The sequence below is a fragment of the Filicampus tigris genome, chromosome 8, assembly GCF_054856515.1.
Source record: "Filicampus tigris isolate MCC_2025a chromosome 8, RoL_Ftig_1.0, whole genome shotgun sequence".
NCBI classification, from domain to species: domain Eukaryota; kingdom Metazoa; phylum Chordata; class Actinopteri; order Syngnathiformes; family Syngnathidae; genus Filicampus; species Filicampus tigris.
Window position 1 is genome coordinate 8,041,826 of NC_141224.1, and position 21,516 is coordinate 8,063,341.

Here is a 21,516-nt window from a genome sequence, read left to right on the forward strand (position 1 = left end):
TAAAACCATAATCCTCTCTTGATGCCCTAATTTGAATCCATAAACCTAATTTGAGACCTAACCCAAAGGACTCACCATTTGAAATACCAATGTGAAACCGTAACCCTTTCTTGGTACCCTAATCCAGTTTGGAAATCATAGTTTGAATCCATAAACCAGGATGGTAGAGTGTCATGCAACCCTACGTCTAAAACATTAACCCTGTCTTGAAACCCTAATCCTGACTGTGAAACATCATTTGAGTCTATAACCAATTCTTGAAACCCTACTTGGAAGCCCTAAACTTGGCCTGAAACCCTACTTTGAAGCCCTAACCCAGGCTTGAAATTGTTATTTGAAACCCTAACCCTGTTTTAAAACCCTACATAAAACCCTAATCCACATTTGGAAACCTAATTTGAAACACAAACCCAGACTTGGAAACTTAATTTGAAACGCTAAACAGTCTTAAAACCCAAACCCTGTCTCAAAACCTTACTTTGAAACCCTAACACTGTCTCAAAACCTTAATATATAACCCTAACATAAAACCATTATCCTGTATGAAACCCAAACCCAGGCTTGAAGCCCTAACGCAAAATGCTAACCTTGTCTTGAAACCCTAACCCTTGCTTGAAACCCTACTTAAAAGGGTTTGGAACTCCAATTTGAATACTTAATGAGAAATATTAACCATGTCTTGAAATCCTAACGCTGTCTCAAAACCTTACTTTGAAACCCTAATACTGTCGTTTTGAAACCTTACTTCCCCAGGCTTGAAACCCTAACTTGAAACCTTTCTGCTGTCTTGGAACTGCCACGAGGCTCCACGGCTGGACCGTCCGTAGGTTCCGGAGGCGCGGCGACCAATCATTCGGGCGCTTTCACGAGGATAATTTACGGCGGCGTCAGCGAGATGGATGAGGCCCCGGGATGTGGCAAGACGCGCGTAAAACTTGTGCGCACGTACAAGTTGCACACACGCGCGCGCATAAGTCATCTTCGTCAGCGCGGAAGGAAGAAGACGGCGTCAACCTTGAGGCCGCGTACACAACATGAATCAAAAAAGAAGAAGAAGGCGAGCCAGGAGAGAAATAAATCCACTCTCGGATGTTCAGCACACAAATATACAACAGAGAGACCACACCACCGAATGGTCAAACCCTCATTTGAAACCCTAACCGTGTCTTGAAACCCTAATTTCAAATCATACATAATCCTAATTTAAAATCCATAACTATGATTTAAAATAATTTACATTTAAAACACAAAATTCAAACTTTTCTTGGAACCACATTTTGAAACCCTAAAACCTTACTTTCTGACCCTAATTGTTGCTTGAAACCTAACTTCAAAAATTCTAACCTTTGCTTTGAAAATCTGACCTAGGTTTAAAACCCTAATTTGAAACTGTAAATCGGTCTCAAAATCCCAATTTGAAACACTAACATGAAACCCAAATCTTGTCTTGAAACCCTCCTTTGGAACCTTACTCAAATCTTGAAACCCTCAATTGAAATGCAAACTTGAAAATCTAACAATGGCTTGAAACCCTACTTTGAAACCCATCCCTATTTTAAAACCCTCGATTAAGAACTTCTTCGTGGTTTGAAACCCTACTTTGAAAATCCAAACCAAACCCTGATTTGATATACTAACTTAAAAACCTAACCTTCTTTTGAAACCCTACCCCAACTGTGGCTTGAAACCCAATTTTAAAATTGTAAATCTATTTGAAACCCATCTTTAAAAATGTCAACTTTGCTTGGAACCTCGATATGAGACCTTAACCCAGCCTTCAAACCCTGACTTGAAACCCTAGTCATGGTTTAAAACCCAACTTTAACAGCCGAACTCTTCTTTGAAACCCCATCTTGAAACCTTGAACCTGGTTTGAAACCCTATTTTAAAAACGTAAACCTGTTTTGAAACCATCTTTTGAAATCATAAAACAGGATTTTAATCCTAATTTGAAAAATTAACTTGGAACCCTAATTCTGTCTTGAAACCTGTCTTTGAAACTCTAACCCTGTCTTGTAACTCAACCCTTGCTTGGAATCCTAACTTGAAACCCTAACTTAAGCCCTAATTGTGCCTTGAAACCCTAACCAAGATTTAAAACCCCAACCTGAAGACTGAAATTCTAAATTGATATCCCAACTTGAAACCTTAACCCTATCTGGGTTAAGGTTTATAGGTCTATAAGGTCTATAAACATCAAAATACACTACACTATCTTTAAAACCCCTATCTATCGTTAGAACCCTATCCCTGGCCTGGTACGTGTTGTGATAAAGTTGTATAGCTATGAGGTAACTGCAGCAGTTAGCCATAAGTGACGATTCAGCAGGAATGAGTGACTGCTGCTGTTTGTTGTTGTTGTTAATCATTTAAATGTCCAGCGGACGTTTACAAGCATGCCGCCTGTTACTTCATCTTCTTTATGGATTTACTGCACTCACACACACTAACACAAACAGTGTGAATTATGCTAGCTGGCTGCTATGTTGATCACATGACTTTGCTGCTGCTTACACATTCAAATAGGAAGGAGCAAAGACTGCCTCGCGGGAGATTTGTGGCCCACACGCATATTGTAATGCTGTAATACAATTAAACATGCATGCATCACAACATTACGCTTGTATTGAAAGCTGTTTGAGCATTTATTCCATATCCTCCATATCCAGTTTAAGGTCCATGTATTAGTGTGCGAGCCTCTTTGTCCTCGCTAGTAGAATGACTGTGTTTTGCGTAAACCTTTTTCCTCTACAAGTGCCATGTGGGCTTAATTATTAGTTAATTAAACCTTAACAGTGAACAACTGTCCTGAACTAGTAACACTACTAGGGCCAGCTAGTAGGCATACCACACACTAGTAGCCTCCTGTACCCTAATAGTAATACCAAAATGCTCATTAGTAGTTTTGCCACATCAACTAACAATTGCCCTACTAGTGTGCCTAAATGGTTCCACTAACTGGAACTAATGTCATACAGTAGTGGGAAAAACGTTACTAGTAAGACAGTCATTTAACTAGTGAATTGTCTTCCAAGTGAGGTCAAAAAGCGTTATAGGACACGGAACCTAAGGATATCAAAGATATCAAATAAATGCTCATACGCTTGTGCGCGTGTTGCCTTGTAATTCTTATTTTCAACACTAGATGGTGCCATCTATCCGTCTGTATATCTATCTATCTATCTATCCATCCATCCATCCATCCATCCATCCATCCATCTATCTATCTATCTATCTATCTATCTATCTATCTATCTATCTATCTATCTATCTATCTATCTATCTATCTATCTATCTAGCGATCTATCTATCCCAAAACAAAAAAAACGTCTGCCAACAGAAAATGTTATAGTACTGCCCCCTGCCGGCTGTAGCAGGAATGACACGATCATGGCACGTGCAATAGAGGAGCATAGTTCCACTTTAAACTAGGCGTCGTTAGTACATACGAACAATATGCATACCTATGTGCACTCGCTTTGCAGTCTGTGTGCAAAGTCACGTGCAAAACAAGATAATTAATTAATAAATCAATCAGTCGTTCAGTGTAGCATGTATGGCAGTGGTGGTCACTCTGAGCAAAAGTCAGTTTGAGTCCATAGTAATGGCCTGCTCTGATTGACTCATTCCAGGCTCATGTGCTGAACAATAAATGGAGAATTTTAAATTCATTTGAAACGAAAAGCAAAAGATTGTGCCGTTGTACCTAATGAAGTGGCCATCATGGGGTGATCTACTGTATTGTACACTAGAGGGCAGAGCACTCTATTATTAACAGTTTTACAGGCAGTACGGTATAAGTGCGTAAGTTAAACTTTTCAACAGGATTCAATGAAAAGGGGAAAGAGTTTCAGACCTCAAAGTAGTAGTGTCATGCATACATGCTGCCCTCCAGCGGATGTTTAGAGCACAGCATTAGGGCTGACATGATGCATTGTTTAGATAACACATGGAATTCGTTATTTATCAAATGGAATAAAATAAACATGTTGACTTTCATGATTTTCACATGATGCGCTCTATTAAATATGCTCTGCTTAAAAAGACTATGATGTCCAAAAAAATATTGGTGAGGAAGATGATTTAGTTGCCGTGGGCATACAGGTGGATAGCGAAGCAGGTGAGCATGCTTTTATTGCTATAATGATACAGGTAAGGAGAATGGTTTTGTTACCCTAGTGATGCTGGATTCATTGGTTGCCATGGAGATACAAGTGAGGAGGATGCTTTGGTCACCATAGCGGTGCAGGCGAGGATGATGACTGAGTTGTCATGGAGATACAGTTAAGTATGATGCTTTTTGTTACCATTGTGATGCAGATGCCATTGCCCACTGGTTGCCATGGAGATACAGAGGCAGATGATGCTTGGTTGCCATACGTTACGTGATACAGGTGACTACGCTATATTGGTTGCCACAGTGATGCAGGTGAACAAGATTCATCCTCTGAGCAGCATCCGTTTTGTGTTCTCTCAGTAACCATGGTAACAGCGCAGACACAACAATGACGCCCACTGCAGGGGTCCTCCACTATTTATGTCTGACTAAAATGTGACAGCCGAAGCGTGCTGACTCAAACAATGACACCACAGAAATCTAACACCAACTACGACATATTTTGACCAGCAGACTGATATATATTGACGCACTGACTTTCCTGGAGCAATAAGTCATTGACCGGACGCAGATGGCGACCAAACAGAGGCGACGGACTTTGCAGCATCACACCGTGAGCCAATCTATGTGCTCACTTTCTATTTTCAGCATCCAAGTCAGGTCAGTGTGAAGTTTCACAGAGGTTGGCAGCTTCCAAGAAGGACACCGGGGCCAAGAATAGCATTGGTTTGTGTGTGTGTGATACTCAGGTGGATGGCAACTCACTGGCGCTCAGTCACTCTTTGCTCTGTTTGGGATCATTAGCTGCTGTGAGGGGTGTCGATGTGGAAACAACTTTAGAGGAGCTTAAGATACCAAATTAGCTGTCACTGATGCTCATGCAAATGATAAACTGTACATTGGGCTCCTGGATATTTGCAGTTTGCAGAAAAGTCAATTCATTTTTTTATTTCTGTGGCATCATGCTGTCAACAGTACATACGAAAACAATTCTATTGTAGCATCTCTATGATTGGGACGATGAATGGTTCGATTGTAACCATGCCCCAAAAAAAACATTTAAAAGTTTTTCGAGCTATGAGAAAAATGGTTTCTATCCACTTCAATTGAAGTTTACTGTCAAACTAAACATAAAACAAGGAGAATTACACATGCATTTGACTAAACCACGTCATTTTGAATATTTACTAGCCATCACATAATGCTAAACACCGTAGACGGGCTAGCAAATAGCATCTATGTGTCATTTTATTATGCTTTAAATAACGGATATCTGAACACAAACAGTGCAGCGAGACATATAGACAGAAAAAAAAAAAACGGAACTTTTATGTTTTGCACTTTCTTTCCTGACTGTACCCAATGTGACGATTGCATCGCCATAAAAGGCAAAGACCCCAAATCAATTTCTGGCATAATGTAAGACCCATTATTTTTTATGCACACAAAAACAAAACAAAACAAAACAAAAAAAAAACAGCCAAACAACATTTTGGTCTATTTTCACTTCAACAGACTCCCTAACTCAGAATCAGAATAATCTTTATTGGCTAATTAGCTGGAGTAACTCTTTTACTACCGCAAAAAAAGTAAATAAAGAAAAAAATAGGACGTATACACATGTATCATCGTCTTCCGTACTGTACATTCTGAGCCTTTAAATTCTGTACATACCCAGTGTCATAAAAACGTGACTTGACCAAATAAGCAATGGTCAGTTTAGTAACACATAATTATGATTGAGTACAGTAGTTCACAAACATATGCCAGCTGTCCCATATGGTCTAGTGGTTAGGATTCCTGGTTTTCACCCAGGTGGCCTGGGTTCAATTACCGGTATGGGAAAGATGTGAGATCAGAGTGTTATATAATCAAACTGAAAGCAGGGAACATCAATATACACATCTTTAACCGTTTGTGTGTGTGCAGTTGTTTGATAAGGTCAGCCAAGACAGTTAACCAACATGTGCGTTTATCAGCAAATGCACACTACTCAACAGTGGTGAAAGTATTTAGTCAGAGATAGTACTTATTGATTCCTAAATGCTTCGTTTTTGGACCACAAGTTATCGAACAGTTCAGTCCCTCCAAAAATAAGACCGAAACCGTGTAGCGATAGTATTACTATATATATATATATATATATATAACTATTTTATATGAACCATCAATATAGGATCATCTCTCACACAAGTTAATATCCAGTTTCAATGTATTTCATTCTTCGCACTAATATATGAATATACAGTACTAAGGGATACAGAAGTGCTTTTCAGACCAAAATGTTAGCAATGGCCCTATATTCAACTTTATTACATTTACAAATCAAAACATCGATATTTTTCCCCCCCAAAAAATACAAAATACAAAAAATAATAGATACAGATATACTTGGTACCAAAATATCAGAAATATAAAAAAAATTATATTCAAATTTAGTGCATTCTTTGGTCTTAAAAATCAAAGCATTTTGATTTGTAAAGGAAAAAATAATCGCGGACAGCCACCTTTTATTTATGTATGACGGCATCACATGCTCTGTTCATACCATACTGTTTAAGTGTGTTTAAGTTTTCCTGACTTCCACCGTTTGGCATTTCTCGCACTCCCCCAGAATCGATGTGACGAGCTGCCTAATCGACGCGAAAGCTGTGTCGGTCTCAAATCCAAATCCAAATCCAAAGTAGTGCAATGCCGCCATCCATCGGGATCTGTTACTCATTACAAACCTGATTTTGACAAAAAAGCTGGACGAGACCCTCTTCCACACGGGTGTTCACATTTTCCCCCACGTGTGTTTGGGAAATGTTGTTATGGGCTGATTAAACCAAGGTTGGATTTCTTGGCCATAATTCCAACACAACAACAACTACAGCGAAGCATAGCAGTGGCAGCATCTTGCTTTGGGGCTGTTTATCTTCAGTTGCAGCTGGTTCCTTTGTCAAGAAGATGAAGAGATTTTTAAACAGTCAGTATTAGTCCAAAAAAAAAAAACTTCAGGCCTCTGCTGGAAAACAAAACAGAAATCCAGGAAAAGCCCATTATAGAAGATCTGAAATGTGTCTGGGGTTAATCAGAAGCACTTAAAATGGTGGCCGGTATGTATTGACTCCCATTTAACACGAGCTGGAATGTGATTATGATTATTGTGATCATCATTACTTCACCTTGAAAATATATATATATTTTTTTTAATTGCTTCATACAACTTAAAAGTCACATTTATGAAGGTGTATCTTGTTGTTATTTTTCTATCACAAAAACCTGGCATTTGAACAGGGTGTGTAGACCTTTTCTTTTTTTTGTATTTTACCTCAGTTACATATGGCCTAGCCCAGCTGTTCATTTTAAACTCAAATGTGTACCTGGAGTACAAAGGTTTTCCCACCTCTGATTTTGTGCGTGCATGTGTACCTCATGAACTGTCCAGGCGGCACAAACACTCAAACTCAAACCGAAAGCAATACGTTTAACACATGCATGCACACACACCCCACACACACACGCACACACACACAAAGCTGTAAAGTCTTTCGAGCTGATAAGACGTTCTCATTCTTTTTATTTGTGCTCTTATCTAAAAGGAAGAAATGGGCCGCAATCCAACTCGCTTCAGTCAGGTGCATGGCGAAGCAGGTAGAACTAAGAGATGGACAATGCCCCATCACGTACACGGACACACACACACATGCACGACCCAATCTTTTGGGTTGTGCATTGAAGCAACCGGTGTTTCTGCCTTTTTTCTTTGTGAGTCAAGGAGAAATGTGTCAATTAAGTAACCTTGGAGATAATCCTGCACACATGCAAACAAACACACACGCGCACAGCAGGAGTCATGCTCTCTGATAAATGGTAGAGTTCTACGAAAAAAAGAAAAAAAAATTAAAAACACCACAGTCAGTGGTTTTTTTTTTTTTTTTCTATTTTATACTGGTGGACCAATACTTTTGTCCATATAGTGTTTATATGTTTATATGTTATATACGGACAAAAGTGTATATACATATACATATATATATATATATATATATATATATATATATATATATATATATATATATATATATATATATATATATATACATATACATATATATACATATACATATATATATATATATATATATATATATATATATATATGTATATATATATATATGTATATGTATATGTATATGGACAAAAGTATTGGGCCACCAGTATAAAATAGAAAAAAAAATGTATATACACTTTTGTCCGTATAGTGTTTGTATGTATAAAAAAAAATAATAATAATAAAATAAAAAACACCACAGTCAGTGTTTTTTTTTTTATAAGCATATCAACACTATATGGACAAAAGTATTGGAAAAACGCAGACTTTTGCGATGTCTGAGGTCACTACACTGAATGCGCACCTCTAAATTTGGATTTGCATGTATACTGTAAAAAACATTCAAAAATCGATCCCGTAAAAATATGCCATGTAGCAGGGTGCGAGTGATGTTACGGGGCTCACGATGTTTATTATTATCAATGTGGTTGCAGTGTATGTAACTGTACGGACTGTCCTCAATAAACCTAAAACCAGGGAGGATCAAAATATCATATATAATATTATATAATGTGAATACTATTAATTGCAAACCATATCATTGGTTCAGTAGGTTCAGTAGGTTCCAGTCAGCACTCCCTCACACATATACATATACACACACGTGGCGTAAAGGAACATTACATAATTTGGTGTTTTGCGAGTGGGGTGTGTACAGTCAGTAATTTGAGGATGTGTGTGTGGGGTCACTGCACCCTCCCTGCTCCCCTCCTCCAGCAGGCCAGTCAATCAAATTGGACCGAATCTGTACAGCTTGTCTTCTTCACTCGTGCGGAACATCCCACAAAAGACATGTTAAGGTCTCACTCGGTGGCATTATGTAACACACTTGATGTGTACAGCGCTGCCGATTGCATCATGCGGACTCCTCCTCGTAAAGGAGCGACATTGTGGCTTGTCAAGCACGTGCCTGAAACGCTAAATGTGGTTCTAACGGGCAGTGTGAAAGGGACTAGTGAAGGAGAAAGCTTCTCAGTAGGAAATCTTGCACTTACGTGGCAAAAAGAAGTCTTTTACACAGAAATCCTGCAAAATAGCTGCAGCAGAGCCGAGAATCTGTGCTTTTCACACGGAACAACGACACGGGGAAAGAGCAGCCAACCAGTGTGAAAGGGGCGAATGAAAGAAACGTGTCAGTAAAAAAATTGGAATACAAATCAAGAAACGTTAAGCAATTTCATACAGAGATCCTGCAAAATAGTCGCATCAGTGTCGTAATAGAAGGGTCGACATTCGTTTGTGCTTTTCACACAGAACACCGACAAAGGAAAAATGTGGCTGTGTAAAAGGGTTTCGTCAAGGAACAACAACAGGAAGAACTCTTGAATGCTTAAGCATTCTCTTTCACACAGAGGTCCTGCAAAATAGCCAAAATCAAAGTTACACTTTGTAATAGAAGAGCCAACATCTTTCCATTTGTGCCTTTCACACATCACGTCACACATACTAACAGAAATCTGTAAGAAATACATGAAATACATGGAAAGACTACAAAAAAGAGCCACTATGTCACCTACTTGTGTTTGCCTAAAAAAGATTAAATTTAATCCTACAAAAAACTCCACTTTGAACTTGAGAAAACTTTGTGGCGTTCTATGCCTGATGAGCCGTATGCTGTTTCATAAGTTTAAACAAAGAAAGTTACTTTAAAACAATTTATCAAGGCTAAATTTGTCTTCATTTGTGTTATTTCAGAAATACTAGATTTTATTAAAGCAACATTGTATGGCAGTATCCTAACTGCACATTCCTTTTCTGTATTTTTGTCAATTGTCCATCAGAAGCTACTCACCGGTTATTTAGTACTTGAAAAGTTTTTTTCACTGACTACTTACCAACCCTTACTCAAGTTATGATTTGGAGGACTACGTTTTACTTCTGCTTGACTCATATTAGAACGCAGCATAAAATTCACTTAAATACTTGATTGGTGAGCTTTGTCTCAAAACATACTTTTGCCCATGTAGTTAATTTACAGTGCCCTCTAACAGGTGTAGTGGTCACAACAGGAACAACAAGGGTCAATAAATTGTTGGCATAGAATCATGTGAAGCTAACCCATGCAAGAAGGATTATATAACGGTAAGTGGGCTTTGCCAAACAACCTGAGTGAGTGACTTGGTTGCTCGGTGTACTTTTTAAAGTCCCACGCGGGTGATTAACGGTCACACCTCGAGGTGAACTCCAATTTTTGAAGAGTGGCAGCCATTTTGTCCGCAAATTAACAAATCATTGATTGCGTCGGTGAGATTTTGTTGGCGATGGGGACACGGTGAAAAAGGTCTCCCAGTGTGTATCTGAGGGTTAGCATGGTGTATTATTTAGCTTGGCCATGTTTGTATGTTCAATCATTAATTGGTTGGCCTTAATCTGGGTTAACGCCATGCTATATACCACATAGCCCGTAGCATACAGTACAAAACAAACAACATAGAAAAATAGCATGTTTTTTTATCTTGTTAATCCTCTTGCATACATCATAGATTATGATGCAGCAATTAGCTTAGCCGTGTTTATCTAGTGGATGGCCTTCAGACAGTTTTACCACCATTGTATGTAGCATGTATCATATAGCACATATTAAACAGTAGATGTAGCATGCAGCATTTAGCTTAGCTGTGTTTGTGTGGTCACTGGTGAGTTGTGTGGCCTTCAGGCGGGTTCAACGCCATCATTTCACAAGCTCTACTGTGTGTATTAATAAACATTTTTTTCATCTTCTTTTTCTAAATACGCTGCTATTAGCCGGGGATCACGTTTCCGCGCGTGTTTACAAATGTGCAACACATAAATCCTTTCATAGTACAGTACTGGCAGCCATGTGCCTCGCATTCCTCGGCAGAGAGAGTATAAAAATGGTCTCTCTCTCTCACTCTCGCTGAATGGAGGAAACAAACTCTGTGAACTTGAGCGTCTGGACACCCGCCAACTGCTATCAAAGTTGATCCTCTTGTTTTCATTTCCAGACGGGAGCACCGCCACAAAGGCAAATGTTTGACGACATCGACAAGGAGTGCTTTGGAATTGTTCGGCTAATCAAAAACCTTTAAAGATTTAACTTTGTTTGGGGGGGGGAAAGGGTCATGTGTGTTTGGAATGTTTGTATTACTGCCTAAAGAGTGGGCAAACTTTTGTGCTGATTTTTAAAATGGAACACAAGGGGCAGGACATTTGTGGTTGAGGTCAAATAAAAAATATATATATTTTTCAAGTTAAGTTCAAATGTGGTGTTAATTATGTAAACCAGTTTATTTTAACCAAAGAATAATAAATTCTCATTTTAAAAATGTCTTATGATCTCTTGTAATTGAAATAACTAAATGACCAATATTTAATATATTTTTGAAACAAACTCTTTATGAATTCTATTCCTATGTGAAATTGTTTTGTTCCGCAATAAAATAATAATTCACTTCACTCTCATTTCATTCAACCAAATTATTTATCATTCATTTAACCAAATTATTTGATAAAATAAATGCGAAAGTATTAAATCTAACATCTAGTTGATGAACTTAAACATAACAATTCATTCTCATTTTTAAATTCATATTTGTAATTAATTTCATTAAAATTCCTGAGCCAGTCACCAACAAAATAAATAGAAGATGTTGAATCTAAACATAAAATAGTTCATTTTAACAATAAAATAATAATTATTTGTCATTGTATTAGTTTTATATTTGTAATTAATTTGATTATAATCAATTAACTATTTATTGAATAAAAATTAATAATCTAAATGAATTTATTTACCATAGTAAACAGAAAATTGCATTAAGTTATTGATTTATACGAATTATATACACTTTAATTCAATTAAAAATCAAAGTGGATGAAAGGAATTGATATTAGATACAATTAAATATGCTTTAATAATATTTAAGAGAATACATTAAGCGACCAGTCCAGTATTTGCTCATACATGATAATTTATAATGTAATCACATTGTTGGGTGGATGGGTGCTTTTTGTTTCTTTTAAAAATATATATTTTTTAACAAATTGTCTGTTAATTAAATTAAATTAACAAATTAAATTGAATTAAATGAAATATCCCCATATTTACTTTTGTTTTCTTCTGTTCCTATATTTTATTTATCTTATTTTATATGACGATTCCCACAACAAACAAAAGCCCCCTTTTTTCCCCCTTTTTTTTAGCATAATGTGCACTGTGTTTGTCATAATGATGTGCCTGAGTAAATAAATATCCAAGGGGTGATCAACTTGATCACTTAGTCAGTGTGAGGTGTGAGGCTTTCCCACCATTTATCTCCAACCCGTGATGTCATCGATGAGAAGTCTTCACAAAGTCATCAAAAAAACATGTTTCGGTGTGCCTCCATTTGCCGCTCCCCCTGTAGTTTTAAATACTGGCGCATCTCAAGCGGAATCCAGCAGCGGCTCACATTTCAACATTGCGGCAGCCTCTAGTAGTATTCCAATGCTCCAAATTTATATATAAATGAGTCCCCGTTTGAGCAGTTGGAACGCTGTCCTTGCATCCTGTTTCAGAGGTTTTACCTTTGATGGTCTCTTGCAAGATCCAACAATTCAGCACACGTGCATGCGCACAGTTTAGTGTAATTTTATTTGCCTTATCTATTTAAAAAAGTCTTATCTCATCATTTTATACTACGAGGCGGATATTGACATGAATGCAACCATGTGGTCACCTCCAGCTCTGCCTCCTGTCTTTTCTTCAGTGACACCGTCTCAAGACCAAACAACACCACAGTTTTGTACACCTTTCTTTTCATTTTAGCTGAAACTCTTCGATCATACATCACACCTAACACTTTTCTCCACCCGTTCCAACCTGCCTGTACGCGCTTCTTCGCCTCTTTTCCACGCTCTCCATTGCTCTGGACTGTTGACCCTAAGTACTTAAAATTCTCCACCTTCTTGATCTCTTCTCCCTGTAACCTCACTCTTCCACTTGGGTCCCATCTCATTCACACATGTATTCCGTCTTACTGCGGCTAACTTTCATTCCTCTCTCCAGGACAAACCTCCACCTCTCTGGTTTCTCCTCTACCAGATCACAATGTCATCTGCAAACATCATAGTCCATGGAGATTCCTGTTTGACCTCGTCTGTAATATGTTGTTGTTTTTTTGCATAAGGTTTGCATGTGTTTATTATATCAATGTGGCTGTGTCAACAAGTATTCAGGTGGTGATGACCTTTATCACTTGATAATGCGCGTGAATCATTTTTTACAATCCAGCTCTCTGGTATCAAAGTGGAGGATTGTTCATAGACAATCGCCTCATATGTTTCTCTTCCAAACAAGCAAACAGAACGAGGAATCACGTGCCCCCATTCCTCTCCAAAAGTCCTGCTTCACTTCCTTTTTAAAAACTAAAGGTTGGGCACGCTTTAATAAACGATGACTCAGGTCTTTTTTTCTTAACGGGGAAGGAGTGATGGCAACAAACAAGCTTTTCTTCTCCACTTCCGTTACATTCCTCTGCTCGTAGGGCACGTCTCCGTAGTGGATCATAATCATTCTGTTGACGTAGCTTGAGCTCATTTCTCACACATCCTCTCCTATTGTTTTATCGGAACGAAAGCAAACAAAAAACACATTGCAGTTGGGCAAGTATGCGGCAATAAAACAGCAAGTGGCTCCAGCTGCTTTCGCGACGTTATTTCCTGCACTTGTTTCTTTCAACCGTGTCAACTGTGTGACCTGCGATTGAGCAAGCCAAGATTGTTTTTTTTTTGTGTGCTCCTTTTTGCAGCTTCCCCTCATCTCACAAGTCTCAACTAGCTCTCAGTCTATTGCCACACACTTGATAGTCAAGTTATAATTTATTAGACATGCGCCACTATAAATGAACACAAGCGTGGTCCAAACACGTGAGCAAGAATGATCCGGCTATGTTTGGGGTATAATCCCGCTAACAGATGGACAGCAACACGGCGGAGCAAACAAGACAAAAACATGCTCAATTATGGGATTTAATCTCACTCTTGAATGTTTTGATGTTGTTGTCTCTCCGGGTAACAGTTTTTTTGGGTTTGTTTTCAGTTTGCATGTAAAGATGAGAAGTCGTTGAATGTCATTTGCAAGCCAGCCTTGATTTGGAATGTATGTCATAGTGGCGATTAGTTAGTTTCCATGTTTCCAATCGGAAGTATAGTCAACACCGTCAACGACAAATAAAAGTCTGTACGACCATGAACCGGTCGCTTTTCGGAAATATAAATTGGGCTGAGAGCAAGTTTAAACCTCAAAAGTCCCTGTAAGGTGAAAATGGCAATGATGCACTGTAGCGTGGCCATGCCAGCCCAAAGCCCCAGTCAACGAGTTGACTGTCAAGTTGAACTTTTTTAATAAAAGGATTAATAAAACAAATACTCGCTTCTTGCTCTTCCGCCTTTCTCAAACCCCAACAATGAGGCGCTCTAAAGTGGCCACGCTATCTATTGTAAGACATAAACAACACGGTTCTTTAGCCGGGCAAAGGCTCCTTAAATATCCGACGGGAAGATACACTTTATGGGTGTGGACAGAGCTAGCAAGCCGGAAAACCGCTGCTGCGAATGTACACGCTCAAGTTCTTATGTAGTAGGGGTAGGGGTGACTCATACCGGACTCCAAAGTAGGTCACTAGGCACTGTTTTAGCAACGGCTCAAAACTGAAAACTGAAATGGTGGAAGTCAGTTTAATACTATATCCCCAAAACTGAGTAGTACTTCATAGTTCTCAGTCTTTGCGAAAGTTTTCTGTATAATGTATTTAGAAACAAATTCATTTCACAGTTAATCAAGTTTCAAATCATTTTGTCCTGGCTAGGTGGGGTCAAGTTACGTCATCTCAGGTCAAGTAAAGCCACCTTATTACTGCAGTCTTAGCTGCAGAATCTGGTAACCAAAACAAGAGAAAACCAGTTGGGTATAAACCGTTGTACAGACTCAGCCACCTTGAATTCTTCTTTCTATTGATCTACGAAGACCAATAAGGCCAAAGAATTATTATAATTATTTACCTTAACTGTGTGTACTTTATGTAGAATATAACACCCGTCAAGATAATGTACTCCGACTCAACGTCACTTCATAACACAATTTGAATAATCATTTCAATATTTGAGAGTCATCAAAAACGTGTTTTACACTACAAGCAACGTGAGCTTGTATTTCATGAAGAAGTTGTAGTTTGGCTGTCTATTTTCTTTGATGAAGAAATTTTGCGTTTGAGTTGACTCCAGTCTACGGAGCCCCTAAGGTGACATGGAAGTAAAAAAAAAAAAACCGTTGGGTTCCCTCGCAAAGATTGCGTTCCCTCGCAAAGGTTTGCGTTCCCTCGCAAGAATTGCGAGATAACGCAAAGTTTTTTGCATTTTTGCAAGGGAACGCAAATCTATGCGAGGGAACGCAATCTTTGCGAGGATCGCAAAGTTTTTGCGAGGGAACGCAACGTTTTTTTTTTTTTTTACTTCCATGTCACCTTAGGGGCTCCGTAACAGTCCACGTTGTAATGATTGGAGTCCACATATCCGACAAACTACTACATGCTAAAGAACTGTATTCAACAAAATCTTTGAATAGCATTTGTTGGCATGTGTTACTGAAAAAGGAATTGCCACATGACGCAAATAGTACAGAACGTACAGAGGATTGCAATTGATGCTTTTGTGACGTTATCACATACCGTAGAATTTTAATAGACACCAGGCCCAAAATAATTGCTGGGTGTGTCATAAATTTAAAACTAAAGGTACGTTATCTTACACCATCGGGAAAACGTCACCTCCTCTCGCCTGTTCCCTCACTCAAATCTGTCCCCCAAACAACAACACCTCAATCTAACAAATTAATACTATTGTATGCCTCGCTGCGAAAATAGACGATTACATAGACAGAAAAAATGGGCTTCCGACTATGGTTAATGCGACTATTTTTTTTTTTAAGTTTCCTGTTTATCGCCACGGACCGGTCCGTAACATAGGCGGAAAGCCCAGCTCTGAGCATTGTTTATTATTATTCCAAAAAATGCTTTTGGACAAATATGCAAAAGCAATGCCTGCCCCATTTGCAGCTGAGTCCACATCAAACTTTAACTTTGAGCGGTTATCAAATGTTTGCTTTAGGTTCCGAGTTCTAAAACTATTTGGGTCATAGATACAAACTCTTTGTTGCCTTTTGATCCGTCGAAAACCTTTGTTACGTCAACACTTCCAGTACGTCAAAAAGTAAATTTGTTTTTTACTACCTCACTTCCTCATGCTTGTAAAAGTTGTTTTGTGGTCAAGCGTTTACCAAAACGTGAGCAGGCCGCTTTGAGTACGCTTGGCTTCATGCCGTTGCTGGCACTGACTTTCATTTCCAACATTTTTTGGTACCACTCCCAACTGCGCCTTCACTCCCACTCCTAGCCCAGCCATCATCTTACTTGCCACTTGCCTTTGAGCCACACAGGAAGTCTGAGTCGGGGCCCCTCTGATTGGCTCGCCGCGCCACGTGCTGGCAACCATAGTAGCTCCTTATATGGTGACAAGGGCTCTCATTGACTGGAGCATCAGGTTTAACCGTGGTGATTCTCAGAAAGCACAACTGAACACTATGTACTCCCCAAAGCCACACACACACTCTTATTGTCAGCATATACATGCTGGTTGCCACGCTGACTACGCACTGCAACCAAGCACTCAACAAAACTTGATGGGAGTATTTTCAAAGCTTCAAGTGAAGACAGGCACACATTTACTGGCTCGTCTTTAGGTTTTACACAATTGTACTGGTGGGAAATACCCCTATTTTGTCCTTACAGTGCCTTTTAGCACTCTGCATTAACACTTTGATTTGATTTGCTACATGGGATGAATTCAAGTGCATGTAGACAATGGTCAAATAACAACACAGGTTCAAATGATGTCACCTAAAACGTTTTGGGTGCAAGTGAGTACATTTTAATACCTTTTCGCACGTGATGCAAAAACAGCAAAACACCAGAATTAAAGGATTGCTTTTCTTCACATATAACAGAAAATGTGAATATTTGTTGATTTGTTTTTCCGAAAGTGCATGTAAGAAATGGTCAAATAACAACACGGGTCCACATGATGTCACCTAAAAGACACCCTTTTAACCATTTGACCATTCGGGTTGTTTTGGTTCAAATAAGGATGTTATTGAAAAAAACAGCATTGTGTTTATTATGTTCATGGTAGTAGTTTGAAAAAGAGAGAAAATTGAATTTTAAAGGGTGATTTTCTTCCCTCATCATGTGGTTAAAAATACCATTAATGGAATAGGATTTCTTTAATAGAATGCATTCATGTGCATGTAAAAACAAATGGTTGAATAACAACACAGATCCAAATGATGTGTCCTAAAGTGATTGATTGATTGATTGATTGATTGATTGATTGATTGATTGATTGATTGATTGATTGACTGACAACAAAGCATGTATCAAAATATACATCGGCATACCTGCTGCCAAAGGGATAAAAACACAATAAAGCCACTGGCTTATTTCCATTGTGGTCCCTTGAGTATGGAAGTGTGCTTGACCATATGCCTGCATGTCCATGTGTGTGTGTGTGTGCATGATGATTATGGAGGGAATGTGTAAATGTGCCTCCACACAGGAAGATAGGAGTTGAGTTGCGGATGTGCACAAAAAGGACGAAATCCCCAAAAACCATAACAAAAGTGGACTTTCTTTTTTAACAGGCAAATGAATTTGTTTTGGTTCAAATGAGGATGTTGTTCTAAAAAGTAACGTGGTATATGTTGGTTCTGGTAAAGCAAAAATAAACAGCAACAAACAACAACAACAAAACAAGGTAATAATCGAAGGCTAAAGCCTAAAGAGTGGAATTTCTTCCCTTGTAACCGAAAATGTTTTTGTTTTTGGTTCATGGAACATGATATGTTTCATTGGATGCATTCAAACACATGTTAAAAAAAGATTAAAAAAATAAGGGAAAACCATTTTCTGTATTTGTTACTCGCCAACGCACGAACGCTGTTAAGAAATGCGACAGTTGTTTGTTTGGATTCAAACTTCAGCTTGCAGTCAATGCGCATGGATAGTGGTCAGCGGAGACTTCAGTCATGTCTGTCTCTCTCATTGTCAAACAACTTCACACATGTGTACAATGCATCAAGAGGGAATAAAACTCTTGAACGACTGGATGCAAAATGCCAATGTGAAGGGAGGACTACTTGCTTAGTTTAATGAACACACAGCACATCTGTCTGTATTTATTAGTTGTGTTTTACGCTCGATTTAGGCACGCTTTGTTACAGCGGCGGTTGTTAAAAAAAAAGGTCACATACCAACACACATCCACACACCTTTTTACAGACGAATTGATGTATGTTGGTTTAAAGAGTTATAGGGTTTCTTTTCGAAAATAGAGGTTTTTTTCCCAACGGGATGGATCGAGAGTGCATGTACAGAAAAAAACGTTCAAAAAACGTCCAAATTATCCCTTTAATATTACGGACCTCCAATTTGTTTTTGTTTCAAGTGAGGACGTTATTTTAGAAAACAGCACCTTGGTTTAATATGGTCTCCCTCGTGGTGCAAAAATATAAAACCCAAATGTTAACGGCTTGCTTCCATCACCCCCCCTTTATCTTTTTTTTTTTTTTTTTTACCGAAAACGTGCTTTGTTTGGTTTCCCCTGACAAGCAGTTAGGAGTTATGTAACGTCCATTTGTCGAGAAGAGTCTAAAAGCAGGAGGCGGTTAGGGGGGTAAAAAAATCGACCCATTAGTAAATCCGCAGATCGTTACTGTTAATAGTATTACACTTGTTTATGAACATTAATATTTATAAATAAATGTGTTTATAAGAGTTTCACTATTTTTTCGACACGAGTCTGGTGGTTTTGTTTCGAAACATCCCATATCGCCCCCCTCGGCGGGAGACTTGGTACGTTCCTCTCAAGCGTCACCCATTGTTTACAAATCAACGAAGCCTGTTGGAGCTTGGCGGCGTGGCGAGAGCGAGGACGGAGGAGCGGCTGCCTCTCTCATTCATCCCCGACAACAACAACAACAAACCCACCGGCGCTCACAATGCCCTGTCGAAAGGAAAACTACATTTTCCTGGAGCAGTCCGTCACGGTCGACTCCAAAGAGGTGGACGCGCTGGTGACGAGAATCGGCGAGGCGCTGCAGCTTCACAACAATAGTGGCGGCCACCCGAAGAAGACGACCTGCTTGCACGGACTCACCACCGGCGTGGGGAGCGTGGTCAACCCGGCGGGGGTCGTCGTCGGCGGTGGAGGAGTAGGAGGCACCACCGCCGCGGGAGCGCCGGTTCCGAAGCGGCAAGGCTGTTGCATGCGGTTGCGGAACCGCGGCAGCAGCCGGGCGAGCCCTTACCACATCCCCGGCTCGAGTGACCAGGAGTGGGACCAAATCAAACCTTGGAACAAAAAGAGGCTGCACGCCGACGAGGACGACCCGCACCGCCTGCTCCAAGAGCTCATCCTGTCCGGCAACCTGATCAAGGAGGCCGTGAGGCGGCTGCAGTTCTCCGCGGCGGACTGTGAAGACTTCCCCAAGGCGGCGGACAACGTGTCGTGCTGACGAGGCTTCAAACACGGCTCCCACCCCGTCAGAGGTCATCCCTTTGACTTTCAAGTTAAACTCGACAAGACTGGTAGCTGTGTTTTCCTCCTATTTCCCCAGTTTCCCATTTTCGTTTGACCCGGAACCTTGGCTCTGTTGCGTCAGCGGCAGGCGGTTAGCTCGCCAGTTAGCCGCCAGTTTAATGAGCCGTGTTGTTTATGTTTGAAAATCTCGAGTCGAGAAAAGGGGTAGGAGCGATCTAAGGGGCTTCAAATACGCCGGCATGTGCTCATTTTCATTGACATTTCTCCCCTTTCCTCTCAGTTGAATGGAATTTCACGTCGGGCTTTTTATGTGTGGGATTTTGAGAGTAGAATGGACGCCATTTTCAAGACGACTCATAAAAACCCCCGCACATGTAAACACGTTTTTTTTTTTGTTTTCTCCCACCTTATCCCTTAACCTATTGTTGTGTTTGGAGACTGGAGTACAAACTACTAGCCTTATCAACTCCCCACATACATGAACTTCATCGTGGAGGAGAGTTATGGTGGTTTAGTGTTTTGTGTGTGTGTGTGGCCATTTTGTTTACACTCGGGGAGAGGAGACAGGAAGCAAGTGTGTACCTTCCTTTACTTTTTTCCTCGCATTTGATTTCCCTCGGAGCAGCTACGTTCACCACCACAAACCTCATATAAGACACCATCTGTGTCATTTTTCTAAAGCAGTTTTTCTACACAGCACGGTAAAATGTGGTTAGCACCACTTCCTCACAGTTTTGCGGTACGGGGTTCAAATCCCGGCTTCCGGTTTTCCTCCCACATTCCAAATAACTTTAATTAATAATTGCAGATGCTTAAATTGTCCATTGGCTGGCAACCAGTCCAGGTTGTTTCCCTGGGATAGGCTCCCGCTCATCCGTGGTCCTTAGGAGGAAATTCGGAAGTGGATTTTTTGTTTTCGACACCAAGCAATGTGACAACAAAAAGTCTCTTGTGGTTGGGGAAGCCTCTAGGTGTCCTCTGAAAGAGGATCCCGATGGGCAAAAATGCAGGATAGTGGGGGTTGGGGGCGCGGAGCGGCATGTGAAATCAAGGCCATTTCCCACAGGGCTTACTATTACTTGGGTCTGTTTGTTTGCTTGTAAAAGGGTGGAACTGTGTGGTCCACGGTCACATGACAACACTTTTGTGGTGCTCTTCATTTTTGGGGAATTCCGATCAGGAGTTCTGATTTTTGTTGTTTTTTTTTTTGTGCTCCGTGTAAAGAAAAATGCACGACTGCTTCGTAACGAAGTATCTTGATAATGTTCCTGAGTATTCAGGGCCTTTTTTGGGGTTGTCTTAATAAACACACTTTGTTTTTCCAAACGTGTTGTCTTCTTGACTTCCGGGAACGCCTTGTTGTGACTCAAACCCCATTGAAAGTGTGTCAGTCACACATTTTCTCCACGTGTGTGAGTATGAGCGTGTCCAACGTGGTCTTGGCGGACACATGTTCATTATGAGCCTATAAATACCTCCCTCCCTTCCTTCTTTATATGGAGGAGCACAGGAGGCTGTGAAAAGTGAGGAGAGAAAAACATGTTTTGCAGTGTCCTCCATGTTTACAGCAGCTCCCTCTGCCGTCACTGCACAGCCACTGAGTGTGTGACTGTGTCGTCATCTTTCCAAGCAGAAGAGGAATTATCATAGCCCCCAGGAGCGCATAAACACAACAAACAGAAATGGGCTTGAAGTGAGTAAGTCAAGAAAT

General features: G+C 39.8%; 1 protein-coding gene and 1 non-coding gene across 2 annotated transcripts; both read left to right on the plus strand.

Annotated features, from left to right (window-relative positions):
- Positions 1–5,890: 5,890 nt before the first annotated feature.
- trnae-uuc (transfer RNA glutamic acid (anticodon UUC)) lies at positions 5,891–5,962 on the plus strand. The gene has a single exon. It is a non-coding gene; the product is annotated as a tRNA-Glu (tRNA).
- Positions 5,963–19,141: 13,179 nt separating this feature from the next.
- Positions 19,142–21,131, plus strand: gbp (glycogen synthase kinase binding protein). Its single transcript, XM_086039144.1, has one exon. It carries the CDS (start codon positions 19,264–19,266, stop codon positions 19,777–19,779), a length of 516 nt encoding a protein of 171 aa, XP_085895270.1. The 5' UTR covers positions 19,142–19,263; the 3' UTR covers positions 19,780–21,131.
- The last annotated feature ends 385 nt before the right edge of the window (positions 21,132–21,516 follow it).

What these genes read in the sequence shown, in the direction of transcription:
- gbp (XM_086039144.1), top strand. Translation starts at nt 19,264, where the DNA reads ATGCCCTGTCGAAAGGAAAACTACATTTTCCTGGAGCAGTCCGTCACG.